The 17,873-nt window shown below is 41.8% G+C and overlaps 1 protein-coding gene across 1 annotated transcript; it reads left to right on the forward strand.

Annotated features, from left to right (window-relative positions):
- Positions 1-981: 981 nt before the first annotated feature.
- On the forward strand, positions 982-16,935 carry LOC121326506 (protein FAM78B-like). Its single transcript, XM_041269815.1, has 2 exons — positions 982-1,291; positions 12,208-16,935. The coding sequence occupies exons 1-2, from the start codon at positions 1,029-1,031 to the stop codon at positions 12,728-12,730; spliced, it is 786 nt and encodes a 261-aa protein (XP_041125749.1). The 5' UTR covers positions 982-1,028; the 3' UTR covers positions 12,731-16,935.
- The last annotated feature ends 938 nt before the right edge of the window (positions 16,936-17,873 follow it).

The raw sequence follows: 17,873 nt of genomic DNA on the forward strand, positions 1-17,873 counted from the left end.
ACCCTTTGTTTTGTTTGTTTGTTTGTCTTTTTTATGCGAAACACGAATAATGTCAGTGTCATTTCTGGATTGGATTAAAAACAATAGAGCAATCGTAAACTGAAATAATGTGCATAAACCTGTATAATAAATATAATATTAACAAAGCTTGCTGTCGTTTCTGTGCGTATGATTCTGAGTTGAATTCGTAAGTTACGCCGGAACCACATGGCGGACAAATACGGCACAGCAGTCAAAAAAAAAAAAAACAATTGGATTTTTGAAACGCGCGTCACTCAGCATCAGCACCAGCACATCATCGTCAGTCCATCAGGTAGGGTACCGACGGAGCCGAGAGTTAAAGCCGGTATGTGTTCTTTACCCAAACACGAATAACACTTACACGATGAACCAGACTGCATGCGTTTCTTTCTTTTGCAAAAAATAAAACACAGGAGGTTGAGGGGAAAGGAGATGACCACGAAATGGAAGATGTGGCAGTGGGAGACAGCCCGCCCGGCTGTGCTCTCGCTATCCGCTTTGCCTCTAGCCTAGCAGGTATGCCGGTACTGCTGGGCTCACCCTTCGCTCTTCTGCATTCCCTGCGACTCGGACGGGAAAGCCGCGCATCCCTCCTTTCTCCTCCTCTGATCTGGCCGCTGACATGCGGCTGCCCTGTCTTCGCCTGATTCCCTGCTCCTGTTTGTGACATGACAGCGAAGGGGAAAAGAAAAAAGGGACACAGACCGGGGGCCGGACGCGTTGATTTCAAGAGAAAGGACAGACGATAAGAAATAATAAAGGGAATGGTGAGCAGACGAAAAGGATTCCCCTGCACATCGCTCCTGTTGTGCTGCTGCCGCTGGCTGTCTTTGAATTAGCTCAGAATTCGCGTTTTAAAAATTGGCATTGTTTAATTTGAATTTATATATATATATATATATATATATATATATATATATATATATATATATATAAACCGACACATTTATTATTAAAAAAAATTGTATTTATTTAATTAATTATTATTTAATTAATGAACGCGCACCATGGGTTGCATACAAAGCATCACTTGCAAATCGAGGATCAGAAGAGAGAATATCGTGGTATATGATGTGTCCGCTACCATTGATCAGTGCCCCACGGTGATCGAGGAGAACTCCCCGATTGTTTTAAGGTACAAGACCCCGTACTTCAAGGCGTCTTCCCGGGTGGTGATGCCCCCAGTACCCCGGAACGAAACTTGGGTGGTCGGCTGGATCCAAACCTGCAACCACATGGAATTCTACAACACGTACAGTGACGTGGGCATGTAAGCACCCTGCTTTACTCCTTTAAGCGACAGTTCTGCGCTGTCAGCGCTGATGTGTGCAACCTGAGCTTCACCTAATGCACGCATACTGTGGACAGATAAACCCCTCGAAACATTATTATACCTTCCTGCCTACCACCATGTAGTGTTATGTACGAATAGGACCTTAAAGGGTGAATATGGAAGCTATATGTTAGGCTATATGTTTATTGACAGTCTATACCAGACCATTCAGCTGCCACCATACTCATCTTTTGTTTACTTCCATATATATGTGTGTGTGTGTGTGTGTGTGTGTGTGTGTGTGTGTGTGTGTGTGTGTGTGTGTCGTCATGTGACATCACTGTGTGAATGTTCATCTATCTACACACACCCACTCTACGCAAATACACAGTTGAAATGTGTTGAAAACCAGTTTCTGATTGAGACAAACAGTTTGTATTAATGTAACCTCATTTGGACAGGTTTCAGATATGGAGTGCGCATTTCCTTTTTTTTTTAGAGCGTGTATCTATGTATATAAAGGGGACAACACATTTGAAACCCCTTTGTCAGTTGCTTTGTAGGTCCAGCATGAGCAGCCAACACAGTGATCCATTGTGAGGAGTCTTCAAAGCTGTAAACTGCTCTGGAGGGATACAGGACCATTCCTCAGTGCTTACTCTTATTGCATATTCCTGCAGGGAAGCTGGGGTGGACCTCTGCAGTGAAACCTGTTCTTTAGAATAGCTCATATACAAGTTTAGAGAAACTTCCATGTGCTGCTATCAGCCCTTTGTCAAAGCCTGCTGCTGTGCCCATCGTGACTGCAACTGATTTGCAGTATAGCCAGACATTTTGTATATATCTTACAGAATACAGCTTTATGAATGTCGTTTGGGCAACTAATTAATCAGTCATGTGAGTGTGTGTGTGCATGTGTGTGTGCATGTGTGTGTATGTATTGGGGCCTGTTTGTGTGCATGCGTGCGCGCACGTGTGTGTGTGTGTGTGTGTTTGGGCCTGTTTGTGTGTGTGCGTGCGTGTGTGTGTGTGTGTGTGTGTGTGTGTGTGTGTGTGTGTGTGTGTGTGTGTGTGTGTTTGGGCCTGTGTGTGTGCGTTTGTGTGTGTGTTTGGGCCTGTGTGTGTGCGTGCGTGTGTGTGTGTCTGTGTGTGTGTGTGTGTGTGTGTGTGTGTGTTTGGGTGCGTGTTTGTGTGCATGCGTGTGTGTGTGTGTGTGTGTGTGTGTGTGTGTGTGTGTGTGTGTGTGCGTGCGTGTGTGTGTGTGTGTATGTGCGTGTGTGTGTGCGTGCTTGCGTGTGTGTGTGTGTGTTTGTGTGTGTGGGCCTGTGTGTGTGTGTGGCTGCTCCTTTTACTGCTGTGTTAACATGTCCAGTAAACTGTAAAGTTGGCAAGTTATAATGTTTATGAGATCAATAAAGCTGTAGCGTCAGTCTTCGAAGTGCACACTTCTTAATCAGAAGAGGAGATTAGTCATGCAAGCATCATAATTCATACAAGGAATTAAACTGTTTATCATCTACATTTGCTAGAACCCTGACACCACTCAGCAGGAAAGTGATTGGAATGGGCCAGGAAAACACACAACCCCTTCCCTGTTTCAATATATATGAAGCCGTTCCCCTTTTAATAGCAGAAACAGATTGATCTGCCTTATCATATTAGCTTTATAGAAACAGATCGTTGCGTTGAGCTGCAGGTGATCTTATTAAAGATGGAAATTACGAAGGAGCATGCACAGAAGCCAGGAATAGAACCACAGGGCATTCCTCAAAGAAAAGCACAGGACCGGACATAGATCTGGAACAGAGCTTCCCACAGAGAGATTCCACTTTCACTTTGTCTGGATTTTCCCTTATGGACTGACTGCCAGCACAGGACCAGAAATAAACCTGACCCAGCTCAGAGTAGTGATGTGTTCTGATTGGAATCTGTACCATTCTGACCCAGCTCAGAGTAGTGATGTGTTCTGATTGGAATCTGTACCATTCTGACCCAGCTCAGAGTAGTGATGTGTTCTGATTGGAATCTGTACCATTCTGACCCAGCTCAGAGTAGTGATGTGTTCTGATTGGAATCTGTACCATTCTGGCCCAGCTCAGAGTAGTGATGTGTTTCTGATTGGAATCTGTTCCATTCTAAAAATCCTTTGTCTGCTCATTTTGTTTTATATATTTTTGATAACTAAGAATTTTGGCCCATCCAGGCTCATCCCTTGTTAGCACACTATCTCCTACGGGGCAGATCTAATTTAAAAGCACAGAATCAAGTGTTTTTTCCCCAGTGTTTTAGATCCTACTACTTCACCTGATAGGCTATTCCATGCATTTATAACACAGTGTCCATGCATGCCCTCTAGTTCTCTGTGCTAAACTTGAAGTCGTGTCTTGGGTTAACTTTATCTATAGCATTTATGATTTTCTTGACTTCAATCAAGTCCTCTTTTCTCTTCTTTTTTTAGGCTGAAGAGATTTCATTCTTTTAACCTCTCCTCATAGCTCATGTCATCAGTCCAGAACCGCGCACAGTGTTCTAGGTGGGGTCTAACTAGGGCATTGTAGTTTAATCTTAGCATAACCTCTCTAGACTTGTATCCACGCTTTTTAGATTTCATCATAAAACACTAATAACCTTTCTAATAAAAATACAGAGAATGCTGTAAATGTTTTCCACATTTAGTACCTTGTGATTAATACATTGAAGTTGGGTTTCTACAGCTGCTATCAGATTGCATTATTATTATTATTATTATTATTATTATTATTATTATTATTATTATTATTATTATTATAGCATGTAGCAATGGAAATAAGTCCTACTGCATAGCAGTTTTGCCAACCCAGGTTTTAATAAGAGCTTGATTAGCCCCAGTGTGTAGGTAACAAACTCAGATGTGTCTTATTAAACTCATAGTAAAGCCAGGAATGGATCAAACTGCTATGCAATGGGAGTTTTATTTCAATCCCCGATCCAGTAAAAGTACAATGAGCATGACTGCTTCAGCTCGATTATTCAGATAAAAAGTAAATAAAAATAGAGCACTGATGTGCATGTTGCCTCTTGGTTATAACTAGATACACGTTTGAGATAAGCGTGACTGGCCTTTTTTTCTATTTCATTTACAAAAGACCCAATTAAAAAAAAAAAAAAAGAATGATTCCAAATTGCAATTGAAAATGGGGTATATTAGGAAAGTAAGTGAATTCAGTGCAAGGCAGCAGGTGCCTGCAGGAAAGAGATTGCCTTTTTCACAGTATGCTACTTAGCAACTTCAAGACTAAGCCCCTTGTGAAATCTCGGGCTCCTTTCATAAAGGTCACCACAGGTCACACTTGCGTTCTTTATTGAATGTATACTCCTATTAAAAACAAACATAATAATAGGCCTGTGTAACCTTGGATACGCGACCTTCAGATTTCATTACTGTCAGGTCAAACTCTACCGGCAAACATCACTATGAGATCCTAGTCATGTCCATATTCAAAAGACATTCAAAAGATGTAGGCTTCAAAATGCCTATCATCTTGTATATTCAAATATATAGACATTTACATACATGGTTCATGCATACAACTGAGCCTACAATGAACTCTGGAACATATATCGCGCTCCCCCTTTACAAAGCTGTAATTGGGAGCCATAGTTATGAGGCCGTGCTGTTCATGTTCTGCCTTATCAGGAGAATACAGGTGCTAGTGTAATTGCATTAGGGGCAAATGGCAGGGCCAGTCGTACTGTCTTCTAACCTGGTCTGCAGTGTACAGCACCACCTTATACAGCAGTTCTGCGTTTGATTTATTCATTTTTTACTTGGTTGGGAATCAGACACAAAATCTTCCTGGCTGTGATATTCTGTCTTCTCTGTTATACAAAAGAATACAAGCGTAGCACTGATGCTGTAATCTGAACTTTACTTCCACGTCTTCGTGTGACTTGCATGTTCACGCTGAGGTCCCCTTTTACCTACACCTTATCTCTCTCTGCATGTACTTTTCTTTCTAAACCTCCCATCTCCTGTACGTCATCTAATACCACCCAATGGTGGAGTCGCCTGTGCCAGAAAGCCTCTCTTCCTGTCAGACACGGGTGAAGCAGTGTGGGGTTTTCTTCAAGCAGCAGTCCTGGGACACTGGGTGTCTGGGATTGCTTGTTGACAGCCCCAGTTCTTTTCAAAATTGGTCTGGCTGGAATGGAAACAGTGTAGCTCAACCTTAAAGGGTTATCAGAAAGAAGCAAATCATTTGTCATACTGCCTTGGCAGAGTTTTGATTGCTAGTGCTTCAGTTATATTTGAATTAAAAGTTCAGGTAGAAAGAAAACCACTATCAAAATCTTAAGAAAAGGTGGATGTGTCTGTCTGTCTAGCATTTTCTTCGTCTGTCTGTGAAATATGGCATGGGCAGTTCAAACCATTCCATATTTTTCTTTGTGTTCTGGTTAGCATTGCACACAAAAACAAAACTCTGTGAGAGGTGCCATTTAGACATTAATTAGCAAAATCTCGACTCCTTTAGTGTTTAAAGAGGGATTATGGGGCTGAGCTATTTCCGGTTGTTTTTGCTGTAGTTAGAACTGTGGCTATAACTCTTTAACTGTAAAGAGACATGGCAGACATGAAATGAATGTGCACACACTAGGCTTCCATAACAATAGTCCAAAACGCATCCTGTTCAATACGGATAACAAAAACCACAGGAAAAGAGAGAAATTGTACAAAAGTATTGTTTGTAAAAAATATTTTAGCATGGCCAGCTTGAATCTGACAGTGTACAATGAAACTTCAACATGTAGGGAACATGGCCATTTTTTAAAATAATAAATAAAGGAATTATGGCCATACATACAACAGGGACCAAAAAAAAAGGATTAATTGAAAATGTGCAAAAAAAGAAACAAAAAACCCATTGAAATTATTCGTCCCAGGCAACCTGATCATGTGGCACAAGGTGGGACTGTTCACTGTGGCTTGAATAGACAGGGCAACGTAACCCTAAACAGTTCTGGTCTCATGCATCTGATCCACAAGTATATATTTACCCATTTATTATTTGTAAAGATTGTGTGTAGATGTTTGTTTACTGCTCTGAGGTAGCTCTGTCTTCAGAGCAGCAGCAACATTCCAAAACACTCACTTTCAAGACTCCTAATATGGGCATCTACTGGAAATACACAAGCAGGACCTCATTTGAAAGCGCTGAATCTCCTCTTTCCAATGATGAGCAGGGCTGTCTCTCACAGTGCCTGAGTAACAAGAGTTAAAGGGCCAGGTTGCCGGTGGGATATTTAACATTGGGTGGGCGGACCCTAACAGGTTAACATGGCTTTGCTTCTCTTTCAGCTCTGTAACACTCTCTTGTTGGAGCACGACTTGAGAGAGCATGGTTCTGTACCTGTGCTATTCCATAATGCATGAGGAACGGGAGCACCCCAGCGCTCCCAGAATACAGAGCCAGCAGTTAAAGCCGAATCCTAGCACATGTGTTAAGAGATGCAGAGCACGGGTGGGATGCTAAGAGGATTGAAAAGGGCAGGATTTTCATAAATCAATCCTGACCTGCTTAACTAAATAGAAGATGTGCCTGCTTCCAGACCAGGGTTGGCGTAGTCTTATCTTACTCCTGCTGATCTTTATATATGGCAGCCACTATGATCACAATAACGAGCCCCTTGGCTTGTGTGCGCTAGCTTTGCTGAATCCTTCCCTGAGCTTTACCAGACTTCCCTGTATAACTTGACTGCAGAGGGACTGTAAGCTTCTTGAATCAGCATAACAGACTGCTGTACCATCTCACTTTCCAATCTGCTGTTCATGAAAGTGTTGTGTTCTTGTGACCTCTAGGTATTATTTCACAGAGCCTCTGCAGTGCATTGTATCAGCAGTGCTAGAACCAGACGTATAGCTAGCCATTTCTTTCACAGTCAGTTCTAGTTATTTAGGGTGTGCTGTATGGTGGTGTTATACTGGGCTTGGGTGGGTTCAGGGAGGGAAAGATGGGATTTTAAAGCATGGGTTAGCATGCCTTTAAATCACTTTTGCATGATGCCACATTATATAATTTACTGTAAATACAATGATTGTAAAGAAAACAGCATTTGGAAAAGAATACCATCATTGTAGAAAACAAATTGCAAGGCAAGATAGTTGAGATTGCATGTGCTATTGCATTGGTTTAGATCTGAAAGATAGTTGAGATTGCATGTGCTATTGCATTGGTTTAGATCTGAAAGATAGTTGAGATTGCATGTGCTATTGCATTGGTTTAGATCTGAAAGATAGTTGAGATTGCATGTGCTATTGCATTGGTTTAGATCTGAAAGATAGTTGAGATTGCATGTGCTATTGCATTGCATTGGTTTAGATCTGAAAGATAGTTGAGATTGCATGTGCTATTGCATTGGTTCAGATCTGAAAGATAGTTGAGATTGCATGTGCTATTGCATTGGTTTAGATCTGAAAGCGCATCCTTATTATTGGTACAAGTCTTATTCCCTGGAGGACTTGTTTTTTCCTGCATTTTCAGTTCTATTTAGGCCTCCTCTCTCTCCTGTAATATTGGATTTAATGCACTGCTGCCTGGAGCTCAGCAGATTCCAGGAGTGCTGCAGTTAGAAAGAGATGAATGAAGTCATCCTGTCCCACAGCCCCCCTGTGCTGACACAGGCTCTGGGGAGAGCTGCTCTCCTCTCTCTGTCACGGGGCTGGGGCTGTGACCTGAGCTGAGACTCCAGTGGGACTGGCCATCTGTCTCGTGTCCTCCTTCATTACAGCACCCCCCCTTAATCAGCACATGTCATTTGAATAGCTTTTTTATTATTGCATATCCCTTGTTGCTAGTTTATTGTTTCTGCAATAATTCCGAGTGGCTCTAGGTCCTCTTGCTTATTATCTTTTTTTTATTTCTAAATCTGCTTTCACCTGGCTTTGCACTTGCTTTGAGCTTGCCTGGAGACATTCAGATGAGGTCCTATGGCCTGTGACACAGAGACTGAACTCGTTCCCCTTTGAAGAATCAGTTCCTACAGCGTGGCACATTTATTTCAAAGGTTCTGAAGAGGGTTACAACGTCCTGTGCTACGCGGTCTTAAGACTTAATCTCCAAATCTAAACGTCATGTCCCAGGAGCGACTTCCGTCAAATTGATTATTTTAATTTATTTTTGCTTTGTCTTCAAAAATAGAAAAACCGTTAATAGAAATGAGATGAATAGCTGCACCGAAATCCTGGGCAGTGATTGGCTACTCCTGGAAGAGACGAGTGCATCACACCACCCTGCAGAACAGATGAGAGAAAAGACAAAAATATAATCCCCCCCGATTATATGCGTCTTCATTGCCTGACCTTGGCTGACCTCTCACAGCTGTCAGGGGTCTCGCCTCGGGGCGGGGGTGTCCTTTGAGTCTGAAAGCTGATATCCTGAGCATACCTGTTATTATCCAATCAATTCTATTCACAGTAAACGATTGTAAGGATTAATAATTGTGCTGCATTTAGAGGATGATGCACCAGCTGGTGACCTCAGCATCCTTCTCAGTGAGCAGTACAGCCGAACAATCTGTGTGCATTATTATTATTATTATTATTATTATTATTATTATTATTATTATTATTATTATTATTCTCATTATTGAAATGCTTTATCCTACCTCTGTGCTTTACAATGTTTGTGTATGGCTCTACCATGCTTTCAAGGCTTTATTACATTTTGCTATGCTTTCACTATGGGGAGCTTTTATAAGGGAGGTGCCGAGGCTTCTTTCTTTAAATCCTTAAAGCTGTTCCAAACTATGAAGAAACCGCTTAGTTTCAGCTAAGCCCAGTTGCGTTGCTAGTTTTATATTTGTTTTACCCCTTTCAGATTTTTTTCCCCCACAGTAGCAGTTCAAAGTGGCAAACCAATGTCTTAAACACTTTATAAAAAAGAAAGAAAAAACTGGAGGTGCAATGTATGAATAAATGCTGTCATCATTATATTGTACTGCTTTATAACTCTCTCTCGCGCTCCCACCCAGCCCTGGTTATTGGCTTGCATGAGGGCATATTTTCCATTATCATGCTCCCCTTTTCCACTGTCCAAACATGAATTTAAATAAAAAATAACAACAGTGCACTAACACAGGGAATCAAGGGTCAGTGTGTATCGCAATGTTGCAGCTCAAGTTACTGGGCAGCCTGCAGTCTCACTAAACTCCATTGTTATCAACTTACTGCACTTTCACTGAAAACGTACACACAGCTCTGCAGTGCAGGGGGCAGAAACAGGCGCGGGTCCAGCTTTTGCTACCAAACCCACCCGCTTGCTCTCATTATGGATCCATGTGGTAAATCATTTGCGAGTGCGCATAGGTGTGATTTGCAGTGTTAGGCAAACACCCCACTGGTTAGTTTTCATTTCAATAGAAAGGCTGACCCAGATGGATCAAATAAAGTAATTAAGCCTCATTAACTAGATAACTTGATTGAGGAGTTGGATTCGTCACCTTGGAAACTCGCAGGCTGCAGGAAGCCCTTTCAGACAGGCTACAGACCATTGCACCCTCCCTGACTCTTTCTGAGAGTTTCAGAGCAGACAGTAGCAGACACTCTGTGTTCTTATTGCACACTAATAACAGACTTCTTTATGTGAGAAGCTCTCGAGCACGAATTAGCCCCATTATCCCTTGAGCTTAACTCCTGCTGCCAAAAGACATGCCAACACGGTATCTTTCTACAGACAACATAGCAATTACTGTGCTGACGCGTTGTGTGTTTGTTTTGTTTGGATATTATGTGCCAAGTTGGCTGGCATATATTCGTGTCTAGTATGAATCCTTGTATTTAGGACTCTTGTATAAAAAGGCATAACTATGGGGTTATGAAAAGTCTATTTGTCTATCGTTGTTTCAAACACGATATGCCCTTGATGTGTTCCATACAGCCCACTGCCTTCCACACAGGCAACATATGGTTCTATTCAGAACACCTAGGAGCATTCTTTCCTCATGCGTAGCTCACCTTAGGCATGACTGAGTTTCCATTTCTTAGCACAGAGAAGTATATGCTGCAGTGTATTCTAGTGTTCCTGTATTGCCTCAGTATTGGACACCATTATCTCTGAAGTCAGTGCAATATCGATCTTAGTCATACTGTTGGATTTGTATTATTATGAGAATCTGTTTTCATGCTCTGTAATAATGAATAGTAAATAACAGTAAATATGTATGTTTTTATCAAATTGATAAGCAACACATAGTACAACCAAAAGTATGGTAAACAGTAATTCAGCATTCCTCAAATTATATTCTACCACAACATTTCAGATTACAGTTATAACATTGTCCTGAGATAATTAAGATTAAACAAATATATACCAAAAAGACACGGACCATCACTCAGCATGAGGTCATGACCTTTTTACCAACAATTAATATTAATGAGTCTAAACCGATACAAGTAAAATTGAGACAACTTATAAACATATTAGTTTATAAGTTGATCGCCTAATACAGAACGAAAGTAATATTTACCATGTCTGCCAAATTAGGATGTTGCTTGCAATGAACTAACCTCTAGATCTGACCTGTATAGGCTCTGACTGAACTTGCTGTGATCCTGCTGGGTGTGGGTGCTGTTTGGGTTAGGGTTACCTTCAAGCAAAGGTTTTACAAATTAGTAATTGTAACCAATTAGCTGTTTTCAAGCACACGTTATGCAAAGTAAGCGTTATATAGAAAATGAAGGTTATTGCAACCCTGCCCAAACCCAGCAGCCAGACGTAAGATTGCTAAAGAGTTATTGTTTTCACCTCTAGCCACCAATGCACTGAACTGCCTCAAACCTCTCTGTAGACTGGCTGTGAATGCAAGCTTTGAATGCTGGTGTGAAATACATTAAAACATTGTTTCAGTGCTTTTAATAATAGGTAATGCAGTCAGTGTCAGCAACCAGATTGTTAGTGTTGCAGTTTGAGTTCAAGTAGGTGTTACTGCTTTCACAGTAGTGTCAGGAGACCAGCCGTTTTCACTTCCCAAATTGAAAATGTACCATGAATTATTTTCACGTATGGTCCCTGCGGTCTTTTAAAAAAGTTTCAAGAAGCTATTCAAACTATTCAAACTATGAAACAGGATTTCTGCTATTGTATCTGATCAAAATCTAATTATATGAGGTTTAGAAAAACAATAAAACTGATATTAGAAGGTTAAAAGGATTTCCCCGCTCATTATTATAATGATTTAGATACTCTGGTTTGCCAAACTCTCAGAGATTTTTACTCCAAATCATCATTTTTCAGATTGCAAAACACACCCAAACTACAAGTAAACAACTCAGACATTTAATGCAGGGTCTTGTGCATGGGCTGAAGCTGTTTATCATTCATTTTGGAGTAAATAGCTTTGCAAATCCAGCCCTTTATTTCCACTTTGACACAAGGAGAGGCAGCCTGGTGCATTCCTGCTGGAGTCCGCTTGCCAGCGTTACTGAACATGCCCTACTACAGCTGCTACTAACTACAATGAGGAGATTTTACAGGTCGAGGTTCAGAGAGAAATATGTAAGGAAAGTACCAGATCCCCAAGGACCTGTCACAGTTTAATCAACCCACTAAACTCATTCTGTGTAAATCTGCTATCATTGGAAACAAAGCAAACTCCATGCAGACACAAAATAGTTCTAGTGTATTGAACTTCGGACCGGAAATTACTGATTAGACTGATGGGATGTTTTTTATATAAATTCAGAACCATCCACAATGTAAAGGCATATTGAAAAAAGGTGACTCCTTTTTTTTGATTAGGCAGTGAATCTGTTTTGCAGTTTGCACTTAATGATACAATCACGCCTTTAAGACAAGTCGTTCCAAATGCCTGTCACGCAGGAGCAGGGCCGATGCAGTTTTGCCCCCTGCTCTAATTCTGCTCTCTGTCTCCCTCTGCAGGTCCAGCTGGGAACTACCCGACCTGCGTGAAGGCAGGGTGAAAGCCATTAGCGACTCAGACGGGGTCAGCTACCCTTGGTACGGCAACACCACGGAGACGGTGACGCTGGTCGGCCCCACCAGCAAGGTCTCCCGCTTCACCGTCAGCATGAACGACAACTTCTACCCCAGCGTGACCTGGGCCGTGCCGGTCAGCGACAGCAACCTGCCCATGCTGACCCGCATCAAACGGGACCAGAGCTTCACCACCTGGCTGGTGGCTCTCAACACCGCCACCAAGGAGAAGATCCTGCTGCAAACCATCAAGTGGAGGATGCGAGTGGACATCGAGGTGGACCCCTACCAGCCCCTGGGACAGCGTGCGAGGCTGGCGGGGCAAGCGCAGCAGGAGCAGCCCAGAGTGCTCACCAGGATGGAAGCGATCCCTGCCAATGCCCTGGTCAAACCCAACGCCAACGACGCACAAGTGCTCATGTGGAGGCCCAAGAGAGGGCCCCCGATGGTGGTCATTCCTCCCAAATAGGACCGTTTACCGTCAAACAGGAGGATTTGAAAAGCAGAACTAAGCAACAGCAAAGATAGATACTCATGCGTCTATCCGGTAACGCCAATGCAGTTCATTTCGAGACAGCAGTGACGCGCATTTGGCCGACTGGCAAGACGAGACAAGAAGTGATGGCAGTCCTGTTAAAGCTGTACTGACGTGTGTTGTTGCCCTTACCCTCGCCACACAGGTTTCAGGTTTCAGGCTGCATGTTGAGGTTAAGGGACGGGTAATGGGTTGGGGTTTGGTAGGTGGTTTCAGGTTTCAGGCTGCATGTTGAGGTTAAGGGATGGGTAATGGGTTGGGGTTTGGTAGGTGGTTTCAGGTTTCAGGCTGCATGTTGAGGTTATGGGACGGGTAATGGGTTGGGGTTTGGTAGGTGGTTTCAGGTTTCAGGCTGCATGTTGAGGTTAAGGGACGGGTAATGGGTTGGGGTTTGGTAGGTGGTTTCAGTTTTCAGGCTGCATGTTTGGGATAAGGGAAGGCTAGTGGGTTGAGGTTTGGTAGGTGGAGAAGTGTTTACAGTACATGGACTACTGTAGTTCGATAGTGAGGTGCAAACAAAGTTGGCCTTTAAAAAAACTAAACAAAATGAAGGAACAGATGTCATTATTTATTTCGTATGGTACACTACTAGTCTGATATGGAGGGGAAAGGGCAAGTATTGATCAAAATCGACCTGCAGCTGGATTCAGCTAACTGATGGATCAATAATACACAACAGAAGGTGTCTTGGGGTGGCTCTGTGTGCTATGCAGCTTGTCACACGCGGCGTTGGGTATTGATGCACACGGATTCGTTTTTAGTATTGTTTGTACTTTGTTTTCGTGAAAGACTTGGTTGATCCTGATCTTGATATAGATATTTGTTTTTAGTATTGTTTATACTTTGTTTTCGTGAAAGACTCGGTTGATCCTGATCTTGATATTGATTGCCCAGTTGGTTGCCCCTGTTTTATTGGGTGCGTTGTGCTTTACTTTTTCCCAGCGTGCATCATTTCTTGGTTGAGCTGCTTCTTCAAGGGCAGGTATTGGTTAACAACAGAAAGCTTGTGAGACACATTATGGATTTTGATGCTAATGATTCCAGATGCAATGGGGGTATACTGCTATACTTGGATTTAAATGAATAATATAGAGTGTTTTGTTTTCTTTGGGGTAAGATTTACACTATACAGAGCTCTGGAGCGAAGCACGGTACCTATCTTATCCTTCAGCCCGTAATATATGTTTACAATAGATGGAGTGTTTCCCGTGTACAGCCCTGTTCAAGCTTGCTTTGTTACGTTCTGTTTTATAAGCCGAGTAGCACAGTGGAACTGTCCATGGTGCTGATTGTATGAACTGTGCCAGGATTCTCTACACAGGAGCCTTTTTATACAACTCAACAGGCGCCAGCCAGGAAAAGGCTGAGCATTTTGTTCATGTTGCAGTGCTTTAAGAAGTGCATGCATGCAGTATGTTTATAAAATGAAGCAAGAGTTTTTAAAAAAATGTCATTGTCAATGTGTTTTATTTTGTCCAGTATGTTAAAAGTCATTGCAAGAAAAATGAAACTACAAAGAATAACAAAGTGCCATACTAAATGTATTATAGAAACCTGCTAGCATCTGTACAAGTGGCTACAACTGGTTTAACTGGGGGGGGGGGGGTCTTGAAATAGAGCATGATTCATCGACAGTGTGTCTGAAAAAACAATATGACCCTGCACTATCAAAACTTAATTAATTGCTAACTGCCAATGCAAATAACTGAAGAAGGCTCTCAGCTAAAAATGTGATTAATCTTGAATACTCCAGACAAGCCTTTCCTAACATTCTTCCTCCCTCTCAATCATTTTCTCACATACAGTAAGACATGCATGTAAGCTGGTTGTGATATTGCACAGCTGTAGAGTTGAGCATCATAAATCTTTTATTAGGCACATTTTGCTTTAAAAAGTATCTGTGTAATGCACTCTGGCACCAGTGAAGTATTCATTAAAGGGTACATTTCCGTGAGATTTGATTCTCCTCTGTTTAATGTCCTGTTGTGTTTAGATCATTATTTGCCATGGTTACTATAACTATTATAACTCATCCTGCAACTATTGCTTCTTAAAAGACTCCTCGGTATTGGAGAAGCATATCCGTGCTGCACAGGCTTTATTAACGGGTCTCAGTGCACAGCACAGCGTTATCAGGGACCCCAGAGTCAATCTTCAGGAGTCTTTTCAGAAGCAGCGTTTGCTGGAATCGTTAGTAAACATGCCACATAATTATTTCAGCACAAATGGCAACAGAAGGGCACACAGAACGCAAACAATAGGTATTAAACAGAACAGAAAGGCACATTTGGAAAAAGTAGATAATATAAAATATCCTTTTAAGTTGAATTGCATACATTTTACTTTGTTCAGCATTGTCCTTTCATTTGGTTACGGTTTATTTTGTACTTTGCAGTATTGATTAAAAACAAAAGAGCAGTCAGTGAGTATTGATGAAGAACAGATGCGTAGGCTTCATGTTAAATAAAGTTCTACTGCAGTATTTTAAGCACATCAGTACACAAAATAAGACAGACTGGAATGGAGCAGAATCCTTAGCTGTGATTGGTCTGGTTTTCTACTGATGTCATTTATAACGGGGGTAACTACAGCTATTGCTGCAGCACATCTGGTTTTCTTGAACAAGTATCTAGTGATTAGTCTTTAAACAGTCAAGACCTTCGTTTCCCAGGGTTATTTTTACAAGTGAGAAACGTCTTGCCTCTCTGGAACATGTGCATGGTGATAATGAAACTGAGCAATGCGTTGACGCACACAGGCACTCAGCAGCAGAGGCACTGTGACAGGCTTACATTACAGCACAGTACTCGTGCCACAAAGTGCATCGAAGAACGATGCAGGAGAGAACATTCAGGTGCTTGATAAGCCCTGCTGATGTGTTTAAAGACCCTGACATTCTGTTATTGTCATGGTAGATCTTGTTCTGGCTTGCAGAAGTGTTGATCAGAGGTGTCTATAATAATTCTTCCTGTTCCAGACGATACTGTAGAGCCATTAAAGACACTTCCGGTATCATTGAAGTTCAAGGCAAAGCCTAGTCAGTCAACACCATCTGTAGCTACAGGAAATACAGCTCTTTAAACCCAGTGCTGGAGAAACTGATGCCCGACAACCACTCCGCATGAAAGAGCACACATCATCAGAAACAATTCGGTGCAAATGACTATTTGAATATGATCATGTTCCTTCATTTCAAGGTCAACAGGATGCAATGCAAAAAAAAAAAAAAAAAAAACGTATTATTTGGTTTTTATTCCTTCTTACTGTTTATCCATAAAATGTAAAAGCATTTCGCTGTGTTTTTTTTTTTTTATTTGAAGGCACATTAATTTCCACGGAGAACTGTGTGCCCCTGCGGGAATGGAAGGTTGTAATATCCAATGAAATGGACACAGCGAGTATGCCCAGATGAAGCCGGGCACTGTGTTCACACCACCTACACTTAGTGCATACTAATGTATTACTCACGGGTGCGCTGCAGCGCCACACGCAGCTTGCCATGCCATTCATCATCCACCTCCTCTTTCGCGAGATATTTTTGTAAACTGTAAACACACTTGATTATCACCCGTCACAGCCCGCCTCCGGCTTGCAGCGCGCTCTGCGTTAACTGCATTCTCAGACTGCTTCCAGCATCAATTACTTGCTCGCTTGAAATATTTATCAAGGTGTTTACTCAGGAAAAAGCCTCTGTGAAGATTTCCTTGATTTACATTGCTAACCTGGTGGCAGCTGTGGTGCTGTTTTGTTTAAACTAATGGAATAGTCAATAAACATCAATTAAACATCAATTAAACATCCAATAAACATCGATGATTAAACATCAATTAAACATCCAATAAACATCGATTAAAACGGGTTTTAAAACGCTCAGAAGTAAAAAAAAAACCTCTTCCCAGCTCTGCACAGGTGCTGTGGCTTCAAGACGCTGTATTCCAGTTCCCTAATCACTGAGCCACTCAAACCAGTTTAACACATGTGGAATCAGGTTTTATCACAATGGTTATTTTGTTAAATACTCAGTTTGTGGCGAAATGTTTTTTTTTTGTTGTTGTTTTTGTTTTTTTAAATAATCATTTTGCCAGTCACCCGCCCTCTCAATAAAATTATAAAAGCTGTTAAAAATTATAAACAATAAACACGTGCTAAATAGAAGTGTGACCATTTCTTGTTGTTGTTTTTTTTTTTTTTTTTTTTTAAAGAAACTATGTTCTCGCGTCTCCAATGTGACACACACCAGCCACAGTTCCTGGAGATGTTTGCGTGAGCTGGCAGGTGCGTCTCTCAGTAACAGCCTGAGAGCTCAGAATAGACGAGACACACCGAGTCCTAATTACAATGACTGCAAAAAAAAAAACAACCCCGAGACGCGAAGGGAAGGGTGGCTCCTGCAGCACTGAGGAGTCGCCTATTCACTGTACAGAAAAGAGAGCATGGAGACCAAACTCGAGGAGGGCATCATAGTCCACGGTCTCCCGGTGTTCACAGTCTGCGCCCGTTGCAGAAACACGCTTAATGAAAACGCCGGGTCTGGACCCACGCCACTTAAATTCATTCCCGCTGTGTGTAAGCTGAGCTCATCCCGTGTTAAATAAGTACATTGTGCAACCGACTTGGAGCTTATTAGACGCCAGAAGCTCCGCAAAATCAGTAGGAGCGGTAGTTTGACGAGAGGCCTCTAATATAAACCCCAAATGAAACGTGCTGCTGCCTGTCTGTGGGTCACTCCGCTCAGCTGTTGTGAATCCCTTTGAGACATTAGGCTGGGTTTGCCACGCTCTTATTAAACTGGGTTAAAAATGAAGATTTATTTGAGGAGAATCATACTGGGGACATGCAATAAATGATATACAGAAGTAAAAAAAAGTGAAATAAGTATAATTACAGAAACTGTGATTACAGCATCGGTGTTGGCTGTTACTGAATCAATGGACATCTTTATCATTCTTCATAACTCAACCGATCTGTTCACCCAGACCTTTAAATACACTCATCCGAGTCCAGAAGATAGTCAGCGGTATAAAACAGTCTTCCAGCTAGACAAACGTTTTGATTAGACAAAGGACATTAGCAATGT

Source organism: Polyodon spathula, chromosome 14, assembly GCF_017654505.1.
Source record: "Polyodon spathula isolate WHYD16114869_AA chromosome 14, ASM1765450v1, whole genome shotgun sequence".
NCBI classification, from domain to species: domain Eukaryota; kingdom Metazoa; phylum Chordata; class Actinopteri; order Acipenseriformes; family Polyodontidae; genus Polyodon; species Polyodon spathula.